Source organism: Drosophila santomea, chromosome 3L (genome assembly GCF_016746245.2).
Source record: "Drosophila santomea strain STO CAGO 1482 chromosome 3L, Prin_Dsan_1.1, whole genome shotgun sequence".
NCBI lineage: Eukaryota > Metazoa > Arthropoda > Insecta > Diptera > Drosophilidae > Drosophila > Drosophila santomea.
Window position 1 is genome coordinate 8803545 of NC_053018.2, and position 17980 is coordinate 8821524.

Genomic DNA, 17980 nt, shown 5'->3' on the forward strand with positions numbered 1-17980 from the left:
AGTGCTAAACTATATAAAATCGCAGCGCAATAATAAATTACAAAAATAACGTGATTATTGCCCTGTTAATACTATCTCCAATAATGAATTAAAAAGTATGTTAATTTATTTAAGGTGTTTGCAAATAAAACGGAAACATAATAATATATATTAAACATTAAACATCAAAATAAGTTTTTAAAATGTTTATGGTGAATAAAAAAACGTAAAAACTGTGCTTAAAAATGCAGTGAACATACAGATTGCAACTTTCGCAAATTTTCTTTGATTAAAATTCATTGTATAAAGCCCTTAAATTTAACCATAAGGTAATAATTGCATAAAATTTAATTATTTAAAGGAAAAGCCATTTTAAGGTCGAAAAAATTCGATATCTAAAATTGGATTTTCCACCAATATTGCCAATATTTGGAATTGAATGTAGAAAACGTTTCGTTGTACATTTTAGCAACAGGAAGTTTTGTATAAACTTTTCCCCCGAAAAACATAAAAAAGTTGTTATTGTTTATAGTAGGGGTATAATAAGCCACCTCACCCCTTCCTGGCCACAATTGGCTGTGCGATGGGAAATGTATCTTATAGATAGTTTGCGTAGTTGTTGCTCAGTTTCATGGTCGATTGCCTCGATTATGCTTTCTGATTGCACTACACACAGTCTCGGCTCTCATATAGAGAACCCATTAAAAAGATATACAATTTGGCACTTTTACCTCGTCTCCCAGATTGGCAGTTCGCCCAGGTGAAAAGAATCTGCGAACCGGTTTTTCGTTGTACAGGTAAACCACATAGATATGAATACAATTTTTTTTTTTTTTGTACGTTTCTGTGAAATGTTTTCTTTCCCTCCGTTTATTTATGGCTTATCTCCGACAGTACAACTGATATCGAATCGCGGTCGCGACAAACATGTCCAAAAGACATTGGCCCGACCCACGCAATCGGGCAATCAAAGGGGTAGCCGAAAGTAAACACACCCTTGTTCCAATTGCAGGGATTGCAATCTGACCTCCGACCTCTGAAAATATCAGACCCCCATCCCTATAGGTTAAATAGTTTATTAAATGCGACATATTGTCTAAAAACTTGGTAAACAGCAATGGTTTTACAATAGAAGGCCCTAAGGATGTAGACTTTTTACCTTGATTTACAGAAAATTAAAGCTTTCCATCATTTTCATATTCATACTAAAAATGGGTCTTAATTTAAATGTTATCGATGAATTTCTTAATAATTTATTTTCATTCACTGGTGAAATTATAGTTTAAGTCGTATGATTAAGAGCTGTCTTGACTCATTTTGAGGGGGCTTTGGAACCGACTGAGATAACCTAAAAGTCATGCAAATTAGTTGTACGATCGCAGAAATACAATTTACATTTAAAAACAACAAGATAATAAACCACATTCGAGATTCGGATTCGGGTAACAACATTCCACTAGGAGTAAAATATGATAGATTAGTTTAAAAGTATTTCATTGTGATAATTCAGAAACAATTGATTCCCAGAATCCCTTGTTTTTAGACCCCTTAACCCCTTCGCTTTTCACCGTTCCTGTGGTTAACTTTTGGCAATATTCTCAGGTGAGCCAACCGCCCACGCAGTTTGCCAAATGTAACGTCAAATTCGAATGCATTAGATTAATCTCTGGCTAATGAGACAAATTTTAGACAGATCTAATTGGCAATGGCAGTCGCAATCGCAGCTGTTTCAGCTGCAATCGTTGCCACACAAAAGATGCAGATACAAAACGTAGAAGCCTGATGCAGATGCAGATACAGATACAAATATAATCACAGAGCACGACAATGCCAATGGCATTGACCTTGAACTTGTGCGATTTTTCCCGTTTGCCTTGCCTTTTTGCCGATTTTCCTTTGCTTAGCGACTTGCATTATCTATCGCAACGGGGCAATTTGAATAGAAAATTGAGTTTGGAGGTGCAGGTGGAGCTGAGCGGAAATACCTCTGCCTGTCATGTCATCGTAAATATTTCCCCGCTTTAATATACCCGATACTTGTAGTGTAAAAGGGTATAATAGATTCTTTGAAAAGTATGTAACAGATATATGAAAGTGTTTGCGACGCAATAAAGTATAAATATTCCTGATCAGAATTACTAGCGGAGTTGATTTAGCCATATCCCTTTATCCTATACGCTTAGTAATGGGTATCTGATAGTCGGGTAACTCGAGTGTAGCATTCTCTCATGTTTTTCATTCAATTTGCTACCTTTGAGTGCTCAAATTGCAAAGCGCGTCATTCGCTTGGCAGGTGGAATGGCAGGTGCATCAGGTACAAAATATATGTCTCGGGAGCAGAGAGCTCCCGAAGTGGGAAACTAAAAGCCGAGTCGTTGGCGAAAGTGCTAAAATGGAATCATTGAAAGTTGGCTAAAATAAGTGCACTTGAAGGTGCCAGTCGCCAAGGAGACAGTGAGTGAAAAAATAGTGACATTTTTCACGCCCTTTCGAAGCTGATTTATTGGAGTTCTCCTTTGAAATGAGGTTGCATTGATGTTTCAAAAGCTAAGATTATGTTTCAACACATTTTTTTAAACTATTTTTAAAAGTATCTATTAGGCAGAAAACAGAAATATAGTGTATACAGAAATAGTTTCACTTAAAACCTTTAGGCAAATGTTTGTTAAGGCGATCAATAAAAATCACTTTTTACGACGCCATTATCTCTTGAAGTTAAAATGGTGCATTTTTGAAAAAACCTATGAACACTTTTATATCTCGGTATTTGCTTTTTCCTTTGCTCACACTTGGACTAGAGACTATTCATCAACTTTTCGCAGTCGGTGTTTGCACTTCCAGTTTGTTTATCGCCCTCGCCCACACGACAACCTCAACCTACGACCCATTGGAAACAGTCTCGGTTTTTGTTTTCGTTTTCCATGAAATGTCACAGCCCACACTATAGCTCGCTTCATATTTTCTTCTTTTCGCAATTTCTTCCTTTTTTTTTCTTTTTATCCACCGCCAGTTTGCATTTGAAATTTGCCGCCCTAGAACAATAAACGGGCTTCATGAAAGTAATTCTCTCTGTGTGTGGGGATTCTCTCTGAAGAGGGGAATTTCGGTGGGAAAACGGGTAGTGGGGTGCTAGAAAATGGGATGGGGACTGGATACTACTGTTCAAAAGCAAACAAACAAAGTTTGGTATTCATAGTTGAATGCCAGGGACTAATTAAACAATAATAAAACGCAAATACAACGAGCGTATAATACGTTTTATGGTGCTTCTGGCACCCCTTTTGCCGGCCACCCACCAACTCATTCACCCAAAAAAGACTTCATACCCCTCCATACTGAATACGTATACCCCATATCAGCAGCACCCAAAATTATTGTCACGAATACATTAAAAATCACTCAACCGTTGTCTCGTGTGCCAATTTTTTTGTTGGTATATAATTTTACTAAAATTCCGACCCCCACCACTGCCCAAATTCAATGTGGTGTTCATTTAAATCACATAAAAATCAAACAAAAAAACCCACATAAAAGCCAGTTTTATTATTCCATGTTCTATTACGGGTTCTCTGGTTTTTTTTTTGTCTCTGCTTTTTTTTATATGTTAATTGATAAAGTTTTATAACTTTTTAATGAAACAGCCAAACGAAACTGAACCAAAGTGAACCGCAAATTATATGCAAATCCACAATGATGAAAAAATCCCTACCTTGAAACGGTTTAGTTTCGGAATTTGTGACATGCCTACAAAACTAATGCTTTGATAAATCAATAAAACTTTGCTAATCATCAAGTTTAAATTTGAAGATAATTTGCGTCTTTGGGGCATTAAAATGACTAATGAATTCCCTTCAACAAAATTGTGATGTTTTTCTTTTGACAATAAAACTAAAGTACAATTCTGAACTAATAAATTGATTTGGATTTGTAAATTAAGTTCTTGGATAATTGAGATCTTAAAACAGATCTTAAAACATCTCAAAAACTTTTAGTTTGGAAGTGCCTTCTTCGATGAAAAATTTAAATAACAACTTAATTATTTAATTGCAAATTCATCTCAAGTCTAAATTGTTATTTATCTTTCCGTGTTCCACATAAATCATCCACTGTCAAAAAACCATTATGAAATACTGTCTGATTGGAGTGAGAACATTTTTTCTTCGTTTTATAATTTTTTTTTTAACAAAATAAAGCCCTCGCTTAATTTATGCAAAATGGTCATAACTCAAAGCGACAGAGGAATTCACCTTTAAAACAAAACAAACAGCAAAAAGTTGTCGTTTTTCTTTCGTTTTTTTTTTCGCTCTTTTGCTTTGGCTGATTTGACAAATGACAAAAATAATGATAATACCAGTAGCCACCTGCTGCAGGGATTCGGTGAATAATACTATAGACGTTATTATTATTGCCCAGTGCCAATGTGAAATGTGAACATCTCCGACAGCTGTAAACTGTCGACGGCATCTGCGGTTTCTGAGATCTGAGATGAGATCGCAGGTCATGCAAATTAGTTTGCCATCACATATTAAGAAATTAAAAATTCATAATTTCGTTGGAGTTCGTGGAAAAGAATTCAGAGGCATTCTTCGAATACGAGAGGCGTTTAATTGAGACTTATGTTCATACAAGGGGATAACAAACAAATAAGCGAGCTTTAAATACCGAGAAAATCGCAGTGGGTGGGGTTGGGCGAAGAGTTCAAAAACCTCACCTTCAGTTTAGGGCATGCAAAAAGACGGCGAAGGTCGATTTGGTTTCGACTGAGCCCTGGGCTAATTAGAGTCAAAGGACTTGCCACAATGGTCATGACATGTGGCAGTCGACAGGCGACGGACGACGGGCGCCACATGGATATGGGTAAATCGCGTGTTTTTGGCCGCTCCCAGCTGTGAAAAATGGGTCGCGCGTGACAGGCAGCCAAAAGTGTGGGTGTCACGGTGGAGACGGTGGAGACGGGGGTCAGGTCCACGCGGAGCCGGTCAAATCCGGCTAAAATCAATAATAAACACGCAAATACTTAAGCTCCTGCGCGGACTGAATCAGCGAATCCGCGCTCTTAAAGTTATTTCGCCAAAAAGCGTAACAGACAGCCACACTTAGAAGAATTACCAATATACAAAAATATTAACATAATGACAGTTTTTATCTAGATGTTAGTACGTCAAATTGATTTTTTAAACTCATCAAAACATATTTATCACATCAATATGTAAATACCATTTGAACCCATTTAAAACGATAAGATAGAAGCAAAAACTTAAATAATACAATAATTTTTGTGGCAGAAGTAACGAATTGTTTGCTGTGTACAAATTGGCAAGAAATCCGCATTCGAGCCTACTTTGGTGTTGTCTTTTGTGTGTGGGCTTGAAATGCGTCAATGTTTGAATTAAAATCTGATCAAAGTAAAGAAGCTGCCAGCAGAAACAGCAGTGATAAGTCAACAAGTCGTGTAAATATCAACAGGGGAACGTCAAACTGTTGCCGCCAAAGAGAAATGTTTTCGAATGCATACAGCATGCGATTTGCTGATATGGCCTCTGCATACAAATTATCCCAGCGCTGTGCCAAATGTGATGAATGATTGATCAAATGAATTAAATGACATTAGCCTTGATTAAGCGCTCATAAATTAAATCAACGACATTGGTTTTTCCCGACGGTTACGAAGAAATACATATTTCATCTATTAGTTTCGTTTAATGTGGGTAATAATGCACTTTTAAGCAGTTACATGTCGTTTGTTACATTGATTGTGAACAGCTATGTCTATATACACACATAAAAAGTATCGCAGTAGAAATACAAATTAAAAATAATATTTGTTGCACAGCAGCAGCTTAAAATAATAATATAAACAATGACTCTTAACTTAACATAATTGCACGTAAAGGAACTTATAGACAACTTGACTTCAGACGAGTTTGCAGAAAGTACAAAAGATCCGAGTACATTATAGAAATACAAATAGATATCACACACACGGTATAGTAGATCGACTAACACACACATATAGATCTCCTAATCCTGATGCATATATACTTATGCCTTGATCTTGCGGCCCAGCTTTTGTGTTCCGTACTTATGACCATCGCGGCCGGAAGAGCCACTGCCTCCACTACTTCCATGTCCATGGCTGTGAGAGTTGTGCGACTTGTGTTTGCCCAGGCCATTGGACTTGGTGCGGGTCTCAAAGAGGACATCGGAATCCGTCTCTGATTCGGTCAGCGATGTGTTTCGAGAATCTGTGAGTGCAAATATTGATAAATAAATATTTTGCGACGAGAAGCATGTGGCTTTGGTACTTACAATTGGCTGCTTCTTCGTCCTTATTACCAATCAATGAATATTTTTGCACTTTCTGACGAAGACGCGGCTTTTTCGATTGTCTGCAGGCACAGGCTATGCCCCAAAATACTCCAGATAGCAAGAGGCAGCCCACAATCACCCCAACAAACACATATAATATGGACCAATCTGGAAAATGTACAAAGAAATCAGCATTGAATGCCATGGAAGGCATTACAAAACTTACCGCAGTTGGCCTCCTGGTTATTAAAGAAATACCCAGCCGATGGCATCCAGAACGCCTCGCATATGCAAGCTCTGGTGATAGGATTACAGGAGCCATGACCGGAGCAATCATTTTGGCAAACGGAGGTGCGAATATCCACGGCGAATGGCCCCAGTATAGATGCATCCTTCTGCAGTTGGGTTCGCAACTGCCGCTCCACTTGCAAGCCATCCAATGCCTTTCCCTGACCATCGTTCACATAGAAGACGAGGACAGTTGCATCCGTATGCAAATCATATTTTAGCTCCCTGACCTGTATCTTGTTCTCATCTCCCAGCAACAACTGCAGTTTTTGCACCACCGAATCCAGTTCGGATTGTGCGAGCACAGAGATGCCCATGGGCAGGGTCATTTGAACCAAGTTCAACAGCTTGGGATCTCGACGGACATTCACGCTGACAGTATCGGAACTGGTCAAACCCTGATCGTCGCTCACAGTCAGTGTAAATACATAGCGGCCTTGTACTAAATTGGTTAGCTGGAAAATTGTATAAATAATATAAGTCGCAGTGGGATTAGAGTTAAATCTTTACTCACAATCATCACGGGTTCTTTGTCGGTATCTGCCACAATGACGCCCGCTGCCAAACTGTGCTCGTCGCGTGTCCAAAGATACTTGACCACAGCCAGGTCATCCCAGGACTTGGAGCCATTGAAATAGATGGCGGTGGCCGGCAGGGTGACGGTGTGATCTCCACCGGCGTTGGCTATTGGAGCTGCGTTGCGTTCTAGTGACGGTATGTAATGTAATTAGCAACTATAAACTGTGAAGGATTAAAGAGACGATTACCTTGGACAATCTTCACCCAAGTGGTGTCCATAGCGGTGTTATTATTTTCATCAGCTACGGTTAACTCGAACTCGTAGAGTCCCAATGTAAGGGAGGTGGCATTGGCAATCTGCAGAGTTAAATGAGATTACATGAGAGGGCCAACATAACGATATAAATATTTACTTACTGATGAGTTGGACTTCAAAATGACAGCATTATTGGGACCGCTCAGCTGCTTCCATGAATAACTCTTGATGCCAATGTCGTCTTTGGAATCGGAGCCATTCAAAAGCACCCAGTTAATGGGCAAGCTTGTGGTCTGCAAATTTATGTTATTTACTCGAATGAAAGATAATTCTTTTACTCCAAACCTACCGTATTTGTTCCTGCCTCGGCAACTGGTGGAGAATTCGTGGGAGGCTTCACAAACACATGGACTTTAGCTGTGCTAGATTGCCCGCTACCATCGGTGACTTTCAGTACGAATGTGTACATGCCCTCCTCCAGATTGGACAGCTGAACATAGGGAGTCCTTGTGTTCTGCATATCCACAGCCTTGGCCTCGTCACTGGCATCCTTGGTCCACTCCCACGCAACGATCTCGTGATCATCCGAACTGGCTGTTCCATTCAGAGTGACATTATTGTTCGGCAAATACAGGATCACGGCATCTCCGGCATTTGCAACTGGAGCATAATCGGTTTCCTTGAGAACTGCTATCGTGGCAGTGGTTGAATTGGTCACGTTATTGGAATCGGTTACGGTTAGCTTGAATGTGTAGTTTCCCGGCGAAGTGAGATCCAACTGGAGTGTGTTAACCTCTGGCAATACTGGTTGGTAACCAATCGGTCCCGAGATCACCTCCCAGTGCCAATTGGTGATCTTATCATCATCCGTGCTGGTGCTGCCATCAAGTATGGCATTGGTGGTCGGCTGACGGATGATCTGCTCCCTGGGCGAGATAATGACTTGTGGTGGCTGATTGATTCGGTTCTCTGGAAGCACTGTAACATTGGCCGTGGCCTCGCCAAAGGTTCCATTGTCTCCAGTTACGGTAACCTTAAAAGTGTACAGTCCCTCCGAGAGATTCGATAGCTTCACCTTGGACTTGCTCTGATCCGAAATGGTGCCATTCATGGGACCCTTGGGTTGTGAAATCAGAGTCCAAAGATATTTGTACTTGGTATCACTGGTTTGCTCATCGGGCACCGTAAACGCTGCAAGGGTCACCTCCTGCTCCGGCAAACGCACTTCCTTGGACATTACAGAGACGACAATATCCTTGTTCTGCTCAGCCTTCAATGGCGGCGCTGATACCTCCGGTGAGTTCTCGCTAGCAGCCGCTTCTTGCTGTCCCGCCTCATTGCTGGTGAGATATGAGCTATATGGAACCGCTGCCATAACGCACTTCCTCTGCTTGTTCCACACAAAGCCCTCCGGACAGGTGCATACTCCCCTCACGGCATTCGGCTGCAATGGTACACATTGTTGCGGCGGTGGACAAGGTGTCTCCATGTCGCAGGTGGTAAATTTTGAATTCGAATCATAGTAGCCCAGCTCTTCGTTGGCCAGTACATCGTTTTCGTCGGGCTGGAAGATCATTTGATTCATCCGCTTGTCGGCCAATGGAAAGTCTTCGTCCTCATAAACAGGGGCTTCCTGCGACGAGAGGTTATGAGATTACTGATAGATCTATAGGAAGAAACCAATATCGTAATCTTACCTGATTACGAGCCAGGTAGCTCAACCGTCTTGGCTGCTTCCAGAAATTAAGTGCGGCTTCATCGTAAGGCAGGATCTCAGCATTCTGCTTGGCTGCCTCAGCCTTGAGGAGCTGCGGCCAGGTGGCGTCGCCCAGTGGATTGACCAGTACCATCTGAACCTTCTCGTTGGGCATACGAACTCGCAGTTTGGGCAAGCAGCCCTCGTTGCTGTGGCATCGAATGTGATAGCATTTGGCCTTAAAGACGAGGACCACATTGCAGGCACTGCTGCCATTGCGGGGCTTTTCGCAGCACGCCTGCAGGCAGTTCCACAGATAGGCCTCCTCCTCCAGGGGCTCCGCTGCATCCGCCGGAGGCTTGTACTCCTCGAACACTCCCGCCTGCTGTTCGTCCCGCGGCGTGGCATTCTCGAACACGTGCCTCAGCATCTTGTGGCACACCAGAGTCGGCGATATAGCTCCACCGCCAGCAGAATTATCCGGACTAGTCTCCTTGTGCTTCTTGGTACCACCACCCAACAGAGCGTTTTGCGTTGTGACGTCGGCATATGCTGACGCCATCGAAGTGGCCAGCAAAAGCAGGCTGCAAATCCAGTTGCCCACTTGTACCATCTTCAGCGTGGGTTACTCCGCAAGTGCCCGACTATTTGCTGGTGTTTCCGAGTTGATATCACCAGTGAAACACTGGCTTTTCGTTTTTTTCTTTCAGCCACAGCGCACAACAAAAAAATAACGAATTACTCCAGCTGATGGCTGATTTATTATGCCAGCCCTGCGCAGCAGTCAGTGTTGTAAGTGGCGTGGCATATCGCGTTCCAGAGAGAGTGGAATGAGTGTTGGGAGGTTTCCAGCGGAATAGAGCGTTAGACAGGCCAGTTACCGCTGAGCGGCGAACATGGAGCATGGAAAAGCTTGGAGAGAGCTTTCTCTCTCGGTGGCTTGGTAACGGTTTTCACTATTTCGAACAAATTGCGCAATTATTGATTGGAGTTATAATTTATGCACACATAGAAGCTCTTTAAACTTTAAATATAAATAAAAATACTATATATGTATATTGATTAATATTAAATGCCATAAACCATTAGTTATTAAGATATGACTCACACATCGTTTTCGGATGGCTCCGCTATTATTATATCCGCTGCTGTATTTACTTAAAATGGTCTCGTGCTGCCCACACGCAAAAAACACTACAAAACACACCCGTCGTATGATTTAAATGGTTATAAACACAACCCACGCGCCAATCGAATTTCACAAATCGCATTGCAGAAAAATTAATTACGTTTCAAGCAAACGCAGATAAATCACCGCATTGTATTTATGCAAATTTGTAATTGCAAAACACGCAAATGCAAGCCAGAGAATATAAATCAACCTGAATTTATCGAATTAAACCAGAACTTATGCTGCGCTTTGTCGGTTTGTGTCGTTTCTTGTTGGACCCCCTGAAATCCGTTTAAAGTCTATTTATCTAGGCATATAATATTCACGGCCTTGTTGGGGTTTTTCATGGCCAGTCCTAGTTTTATCTAAAGCTGCTGCATTAAGCAACAAAAGGAAGGAAAACTGTGGAAAAAATTGATTGTAGGCCCACCTGATTGTGCAGATCGGGGAATTAATTGTTCTAAGAAATGTATTTTACTCAAAAAAGAAATGTTTCTTAAGTAAATACTTAATTATGCCTGCTTTTTGAAGAATTCCCATTTGAACAGTCAATCAAGAAATACAACACATAAATCTCAATGCACGGCACGCGTTAAGCATACAAAGTGTTTTAATGGCTCAAAAATTGTTTGAATTTTGGATTAGCCTATGGGGAATCCACAATTTCTGTTTATCACCAAGCCATTTAATATAAAGCTGTCCTATTTGTGAGCTAAGTCGTTGTATTTTACTCATTTCCATACTAGGAAAATGTTGCGCCATTACTCAAACATAAGCTGATAAGCTTGCATTGTGAACCGACTATTCACGTCTAACTCGTTTTTTCCACTCGTTTTTTTTTTGCTTACTCCACAGATGACAGACTTCTCGGATAGCTCGCCAAGTGGGGTGTTGAGTCCACCATCCTCGCTGATCGAGAATTTCCACAAGAAGAACAGCTCACCGCAGCCAATTGGCAGTAGCAGCACAATAAGCACACTAACTCCAACGACCTTGAATGGAGCTGTGGTGGGTGGTGGAGTGGGTGGTGCTGGACACCACAGCATCGCGAATGGCAGGCAAATCAACACCAGCTCTAGTTCATGCAGTAGTCTTAAGGAAACCTCACACCAGTCCACATCCACATCGCAACAGGTAAGATTCGATAACTATTTAATACTATATCAACGAGAAATGCGAGGATCACTTTCTTCTCTGTTCTGCCTGGTTTTTACCTGTTAATAATGTATATTTACCAAGAACTCCATCCACTCAAGTGCCCGATTAGACAAAATAGAATCTGACGCAGCCGTGGTCATCAGTTCAGATATCTAAAGCGAACCGTTTTCAAATCAAACAGAGCTCGCATAATGCCGCTATTTTTAACGCATTACTTAAGGAACCCCCTAATCTGCAGTACCTTTCGGTGGTGTTGGCTCCATCGATAAGTCTAGAGGTTAACACTTGATAACCGATCCTCAGTTCCTCAGTTCCCCAGTTCTATGATGAACTCAACGCCCTTCCATTGGAAACCATTCGGCCTGATAAGATTACCCTTTGGTCTTTCATTGCCGCACTGGCGACGTTGTGGCTGCTGGGCAAACAAAGTCGGTTTTATTAATCCCGTCTTGATTGAGTTATACACTATATACATAAATAAGCATTTGAACAATTATTGAACACTTTAGTAAGGGGAAGGGGTGTGAAGAGCAAAAAGGCAGGGCGAAACGTGCCGCAAAATTGTTTAAACGTTTTAATGACCTTTTAACAAGTTGTTTATGCTTTGGTTTTACGATTCAAATAGATTAGATACGAATTGGGGTTTCACTAGAATTTGCATAGCCAGCACACGTTTTTATCTTTGCATTTTCTTCGCTTTCATTTCGATAAGAAAACTGGCAATCTAATAGGCGACACTTTTTATCCGCTAAAAATAGATACTGACCCATTTGAAGTTTGTCATAGGGACTGTCCATCAACATTTTACATTTCTGATTTCGTGTATTATCTGATCTGTTTCTTATCAAACTGAACACACGTATAAATAGTTTTGACCTGTTGGAAATCGATTTTGATAGTAAAGTGCCTATGCTGTTGACCATTCATAACCCAAAAATAGGCCCTGATCTGCACGAGTTCTATGCCCACTTTATTTAATTTACTAAATTAGAACTTGACAGTTTATAAATGAGGTAAACAGGAAAATCATTTGCTTTTGTAATAATTTTATGACACATTTTGCCCGCTAGTTAAGCGCTGCAATGACTTTCGCAAATGTTTGAACATCCCTTGCACAAGCGAATGAGAAAGATTGCCACTGTCGTGGGTTTCGATCTCGACATACTCGCAATGTATCAAAAATGATACTCTACAACTTCTTCAGTTGCCTCAAATTATTTTCAATAAAAATTTAAAATGTTTGTAACTACCTTTTATATAACAGAGTAAAGCTGATTCCAATAAGTATACTATTATTATAGTAAAATGTGTGCAACTAATATGAAATGGCTTATTCTACATATCTACCATCATACTAAATATTTTAGAAATCTTTTTGAATTCGAACACTTTCAAAACGATTCCCCAAAATGAGTGTACCCCACATTGTCAAGGGTATCCAAACAAAACCACATTCTCCGCAGTCTTCTTCTTGGCGTCTCTTATTGACTCGCTTTAAATGGAGGCTGAGTCACTTGCCGGCAGCCGGCACACTTCGTCGCCATCGAATTCTACGTCAGCAGAGCAGAGTGCCTCCGATTCCGTCCGGTTTCATTGGCCCCCGTAGTGCCCACTTCCCCGGATCTTCATTTGACATTCGTGAAGCTCACTTGCTTATCTGTGTACATCCTGGTTGTGACTGAGATTGTGTGTTTGTGGTCCAAGTTCAACAAGCATCATTACTGCGATGTGATTGCTTTTGGTTTGCTGTGATCAAGAGTTCATTGTATGTATGTATATAGGGAGTCTCATAAATAAATATATATATTCTCAATATATATTCAGAACAATAATCGTCAAATTCATTCATTCATTCAATAGAATAGAACACAAATTACACACTGCTTCGGCGAATTGCTTTTCTTCGAGCAGCATGACAATTTAAGTTTTCCACGGAAATAAGCTTTATTTTAGATGGTTAGCGAGCCAATTTTGCGATATGATTTGACTTTCGAAGAAATTGTTGAGTTAAGCGAAATGAATAGACGGCTATGACGCGGGATATGATAATAAGTTGATTAAGATCCTTAACTTAACATTAAGATGTGAAAAAGAAATACATGAAAGCAAAAACAAATAATAGTATAAACAGTAAAGAGCATAAACACATAAGAAATATGTAAACAAACAATAAAACCAGTGCCTTATTAATGTTTAAATACATTTATTTCTATTAGGCAAGCTCAACGCTCTGAACAATAATTAAAATATTATAAAGGCTAAGCAAATTTGCTGAATAATTATGCATGTATTAGCACCCAATTATTCAAATACTAAATAAAAGCTAAACAAAGCTCTTTAGCTCGCTCTCCCAATAAAAAGTCCCGTGGTAATCAGAAAAGTAAACATCGCAAATTGAAATGACTAGAACGAGATACAATCTCAAAGTATCTCGAGTCAGAAAATCCGAAAATCAGAAAGAACGAACTACAAATCGACCTCAAGCCGAGAACTCGTTAATTAGAGAAGCTTAAGTTTGAAAAGCTTAGACATTCACACATAAACGTGGATCGAGCACCCGACTTGGCAGCCTGAATTATGGAAATGCAAATTATTCACGGCATAAATTAAAGATTAAGCGAAGGGAAACACGGCGAAAATAAACACACACAACAGTAACCCCACATAAAAGCTGGGGGAGAGCCGCCCAGACTTGTATTTACAATTTGATTTCCTAGAATTCCTCTGCCGCAAAAACTCATACGCTAAAAAGCTAAACCATGTGTTGCCATTTAGCTGCTCGTTTGTCTCTGTTCCTCACTCGCTGTCTCTCTTCTTACACGGCACGAAAATTGCTAGATTTTGTGCATAGTATTAAAACAATTGATTCAAATTCACAGAACAAGAGATTTGAAACTTGCCAGAAAATAAGGCTTACACACTTAACGTATAACTTTGATGATGATATGTGCTTAGCTGCAAAATCCAACATTGGCTGAATAAATACAATTTTAATATCTTTTATTATATAAAAAATTACATTACTCTCTTTTGAATTTCTCATTATTTAAGAACTTTGTTTCTTATATAATTGTTCTACTGATCTTATGAACATTGCTTAATTAGAGTTGTTATGCCTAATTGCTTGTATAAAAGGGATCCCCAGTTTGTATCCAAGTATTGCCGAATAAATACTCGATTTACCTATTATTCGCTACTATTTTCTCTCAATGCATTTTGTTGATCGCACTTTAAAGTGACGCCGGCAGCGACGCGACTGAAACGCGCTGAAAAAGCTCTCGAGCGCCAAGCTCCCACGCTGCCGCTGTCTGTGGCGCTGGCTGTGGAGCTAGAAATTTCGTGCTCGGCGCTCATTTTTATTTTAGTTAACGAAACGAACGAACCAGCGACGCGCTAAGAAATCCAAGAAATACTATAGCAAAAACACTCAGCCGAGGCGGAAATAATTTTGCTGTAGTTCTTTTTTGCTAGCGTGTGTGCCGTTGAAAAAAAATCCAAAAAAAAAAACAAGAAATAATACAAATCACCTTTATAATAATTTTCTCCTATGCGAGTACCGAAACGAAATCAATGAGCAAAAAATCGTGGCTTTTCTTTTTTGCCCATTAACGAACAATTAAACGAACTCTCTTTGTTATCAGTATTGCACAAATAAATAAAACCCAATCATACCACGAACAACGAACGTAGTAAAGAGAATACCAACGAAAAGTGAAAAAGTCAGTGAGTGAGAAAAGTAAAAGTCCTGCAAGAAGAAAATTGTGCAGGGCCGAAAGTAAAATCTATATGAAAATATTCATATATACATATATAGTCTACAATAGTGTGTGTCAGCCTCTGATAAGCTGCCCTCATCCCAACCTGATTATTATTCAGTGATAGAAACGAGCGCATACGTTTATATATGCCCGAGTTAAGTGCTTTATCAAAACGGAGGCGTATACGTAATATGAAATTCAATTGAAATCGAGGAAGTTTCAAAAGAAGTTGCCCACTCTGATCTAAAAACCAGCGATCTACGAAGGTTAGTCCGAACGATTCTCGAACAAAACATCATTGTGATAATTTAGTAAATGACGCAGAAATCAAGGGGGGAATGAAAAACAAAAAAAGAAAAATGAAACACAAGTGATATCTAATCTTTTGATTTCGTGTCCAAGCAAAACTCCTTCACCCTCCGCACTTGTAAGGGAAAAATATTTATTGATCAGGGGTACTTGAAAGTGTTACCTTACCGATAAGTTTATGTCAGCCGGAAAGTGAGCGACTTGGGGTGCGAAATGTTTGCTGTTTGCTATTTGCTGTGGCCAACATGTCGTATGCGTAACGCCAATTCAAATCGCTCTCGATTTATGTGTGTGCACATGTTTTATTGCCCAACCAGAAGAACGCCTTATAAAACCGATCGCTGCCCACTCACTCGCATATATCAACGTTCAACTGTTCAACTTGTTTGACTATTGGGGCTTCTTCTTCGCTCATTTCTTCTTGATGGCAGACGCCAGAAACCTGGCCAAAATTAGATTTGATTCATAATACGCGAACATTTGTCAAAACGTTTCGAGCTGCGGCTTTTCAGCAAACAAAACCATAAATAGAAAATCGGCTTCCTTGGGTTTTTCCCAGAAAGTTATGAGTGTCAGAGTTTGCGAATAAAATCAATATATATTATAAATAATAATACATAGAAAGAGATGTTTAGCTAATTAAATCTTGATGAGCACATCGCCAAGTTTACTGACCTACGGTCAATGGCTTTTCATAACCATTTTTAGGACTGATCAATGAAGTAATGTTTACTGAACCTTTTTAGAGGCAAATCCCTATTCAAATAGATTTGTTTTCATGTGCCATAAAGCATTTGGTTAGTTATCACAATTGAGGAATTTAGATAGTGAGGCCCATCCATCTATTTTTTAGGGGTAAGCTCCATGAAAGTCACATATTGTATGGCGGCCCAAGCAAATGTCGATCCCAAAACAAATGGCTCATTTGATTTATAAAGACCAAGTTAAGCGACCGGGCCCATAAAATGCCAGTGCAGATAGCGCCAGACGTTAAAGCATATTCACAAAAATATATATATACAAATATATAATGTTTGCACAGAGCTGAGGGGAAAATATGTCCTCTGTACGCCACAAATTCCTCGCATTTTTTCGCCTATGAGTCTCTGTGCCAGAAAATAACTCAACTTTCTATAATTGTATCCGTTTGTTTTTTTTTTTTTTACTGCAGGTTGTCAACAGCAGCAGCAGCACAACGACGCGGGTGGAGAAGAAGTCTCAGCGCCTGCACCACCACATAACCTCCTCATCCTCCAGCTCCTCAACCACCCAGGCTCTGTCCACCTCATCGGAGATGAAGGCGGCGGAAATCAAGCGCGATCTCACAAACATCCAGAAGTCCATGTCGGAAATCAACGATCTGGCCAAGGAGCGAATCACCGGCGGACCCGGTTCCATTAGCACCACCTCAGCCTCGGCGATCACAGCACCCGGCACAATGTCCCAAACGACGACCAGCCGGCTGGCACCCAAACTCACATCCGCCCATCCGTCTATCGACGATCTCAGGGGTCTGAGCAGCCAGGACAAAATCACCCAGCTGCAAAAGAAGTAAGTGATCATCGTTTTGGTCTCTCTGGGAAGTGGGAATTTTCCACAATTAACTAGTGACTAGTCGCAAAAAAAGAACTTCAATTGTGCCTATCTATCAGATAGTCATTCATCGGCGATAGTGACACATGCTGTGGAAATTCTTATGATGTTGTCAGTAGTTGGTAACTGGAACTTATTTTATATGCAAAATCAAACGTGTCTAATTGTTATCAATTAAGTGCAACGAAAGTTATATTTACTATTACCTTAGGCATTCCTATATTGTATAACATTTAGACGTTAATTGGACATTCGTCTGTTTATTTCTGTAACTTGTTAAAGCATTTCTCAAATATTTTTTTTGTTTCGCCAGACTTCGCGCCTCGTTCGAGAACCTGGTGGACGACGATGACAGCAATGTGATCGTGACCCTGCCGGATGACGACGACTGCCCGCATAACCACTTTGGCAGCGGACTCAACCTCACCCATCCCACCGCCGCCCAGCTGAGTGCCAGTGGGCTGAGCGGGTCGAGCAAGACAATCGACACGATCAAGTTCCAGGAGAAGAGCATGAAGACCGAGTCCAAGACCAAGGTGGTCACCGATGGCTTCAGTTCCGAGCAGGCCACCAGCAACTCGGCGGAGATGAAGCGTTTGCAGACCGGAGATATAGACTACCAAGAAAGCAAGGGTGCCTCCGCGATGCGGAATCGATTGGAGGTGGATGGTGTCAAAACGGAGGAGAATGCAGCCGTCATTAAGGTGAGTTCTTGTAAAGTATGTTATGTTTTAGTCAGCAGGGAAATCAGAGTTAATAACCTGCTAAAACAAGCCATTGAACTCACCCCCTAAATTAAAGAACAAAAGAGCTTTTGTTAGGAGCTTTTTGGCACCCCCAAAAGGGGAGTTATGCCCACCGAAGGGTGGTCAGCCCCTTTGGAAGCTTTCGCTAACTGTTAGACCATGACACTCCTTTCAGTTGGGAGTTCATCGCGTGCATGT

General features: G+C 40.6%; 2 protein-coding genes across 7 annotated transcripts in view; one reads left to right on the forward strand and one right to left on the reverse strand.

The window, feature by feature from the left end:
• LOC120450242 (NAD(+) hydrolase sarm1) overlaps positions 1-17980 on the forward strand; it is a 38041-nt gene that overhangs the window by 10840 nt on the left and 9221 nt on the right. For 5 of the 6 annotated variants that reach the window (XM_039633127.2, XM_039633123.2, XM_039633124.2 and 2 more), the window contains 3 exons: positions 11074-11352; positions 16615-16994; positions 17350-17740. In XM_039633127.2, coding sequence (XP_039489061.1) covers positions 11074-11352; positions 16615-16994; positions 17350-17740 — 1050 coding nt within the window. Of the gene's footprint in view, positions 1-11073; positions 11353-14733; positions 15401-16614; positions 16995-17349; positions 17741-17980 lie in introns of those variants that run through there. The other variant, XM_039633128.2, reaches the window with a different exon arrangement.
• LOC120450244 (dyslexia-associated protein KIAA0319) lies at positions 5660-9822 on the reverse strand. The gene is made up of 8 exons (XM_039633130.2): positions 9049-9822; positions 7701-8984; positions 7513-7644; positions 7344-7452; positions 7091-7281; positions 6515-7031; positions 6289-6456; positions 5660-6224 (listed from the first exon to the last, which is right to left on the reverse strand). The coding sequence occupies exons 1-8, from the start codon at positions 9658-9660 to the stop codon at positions 6022-6024; spliced, it is 3216 nt and encodes a 1071-aa protein (XP_039489064.1). The 5' UTR covers positions 9661-9822; the 3' UTR covers positions 5660-6021.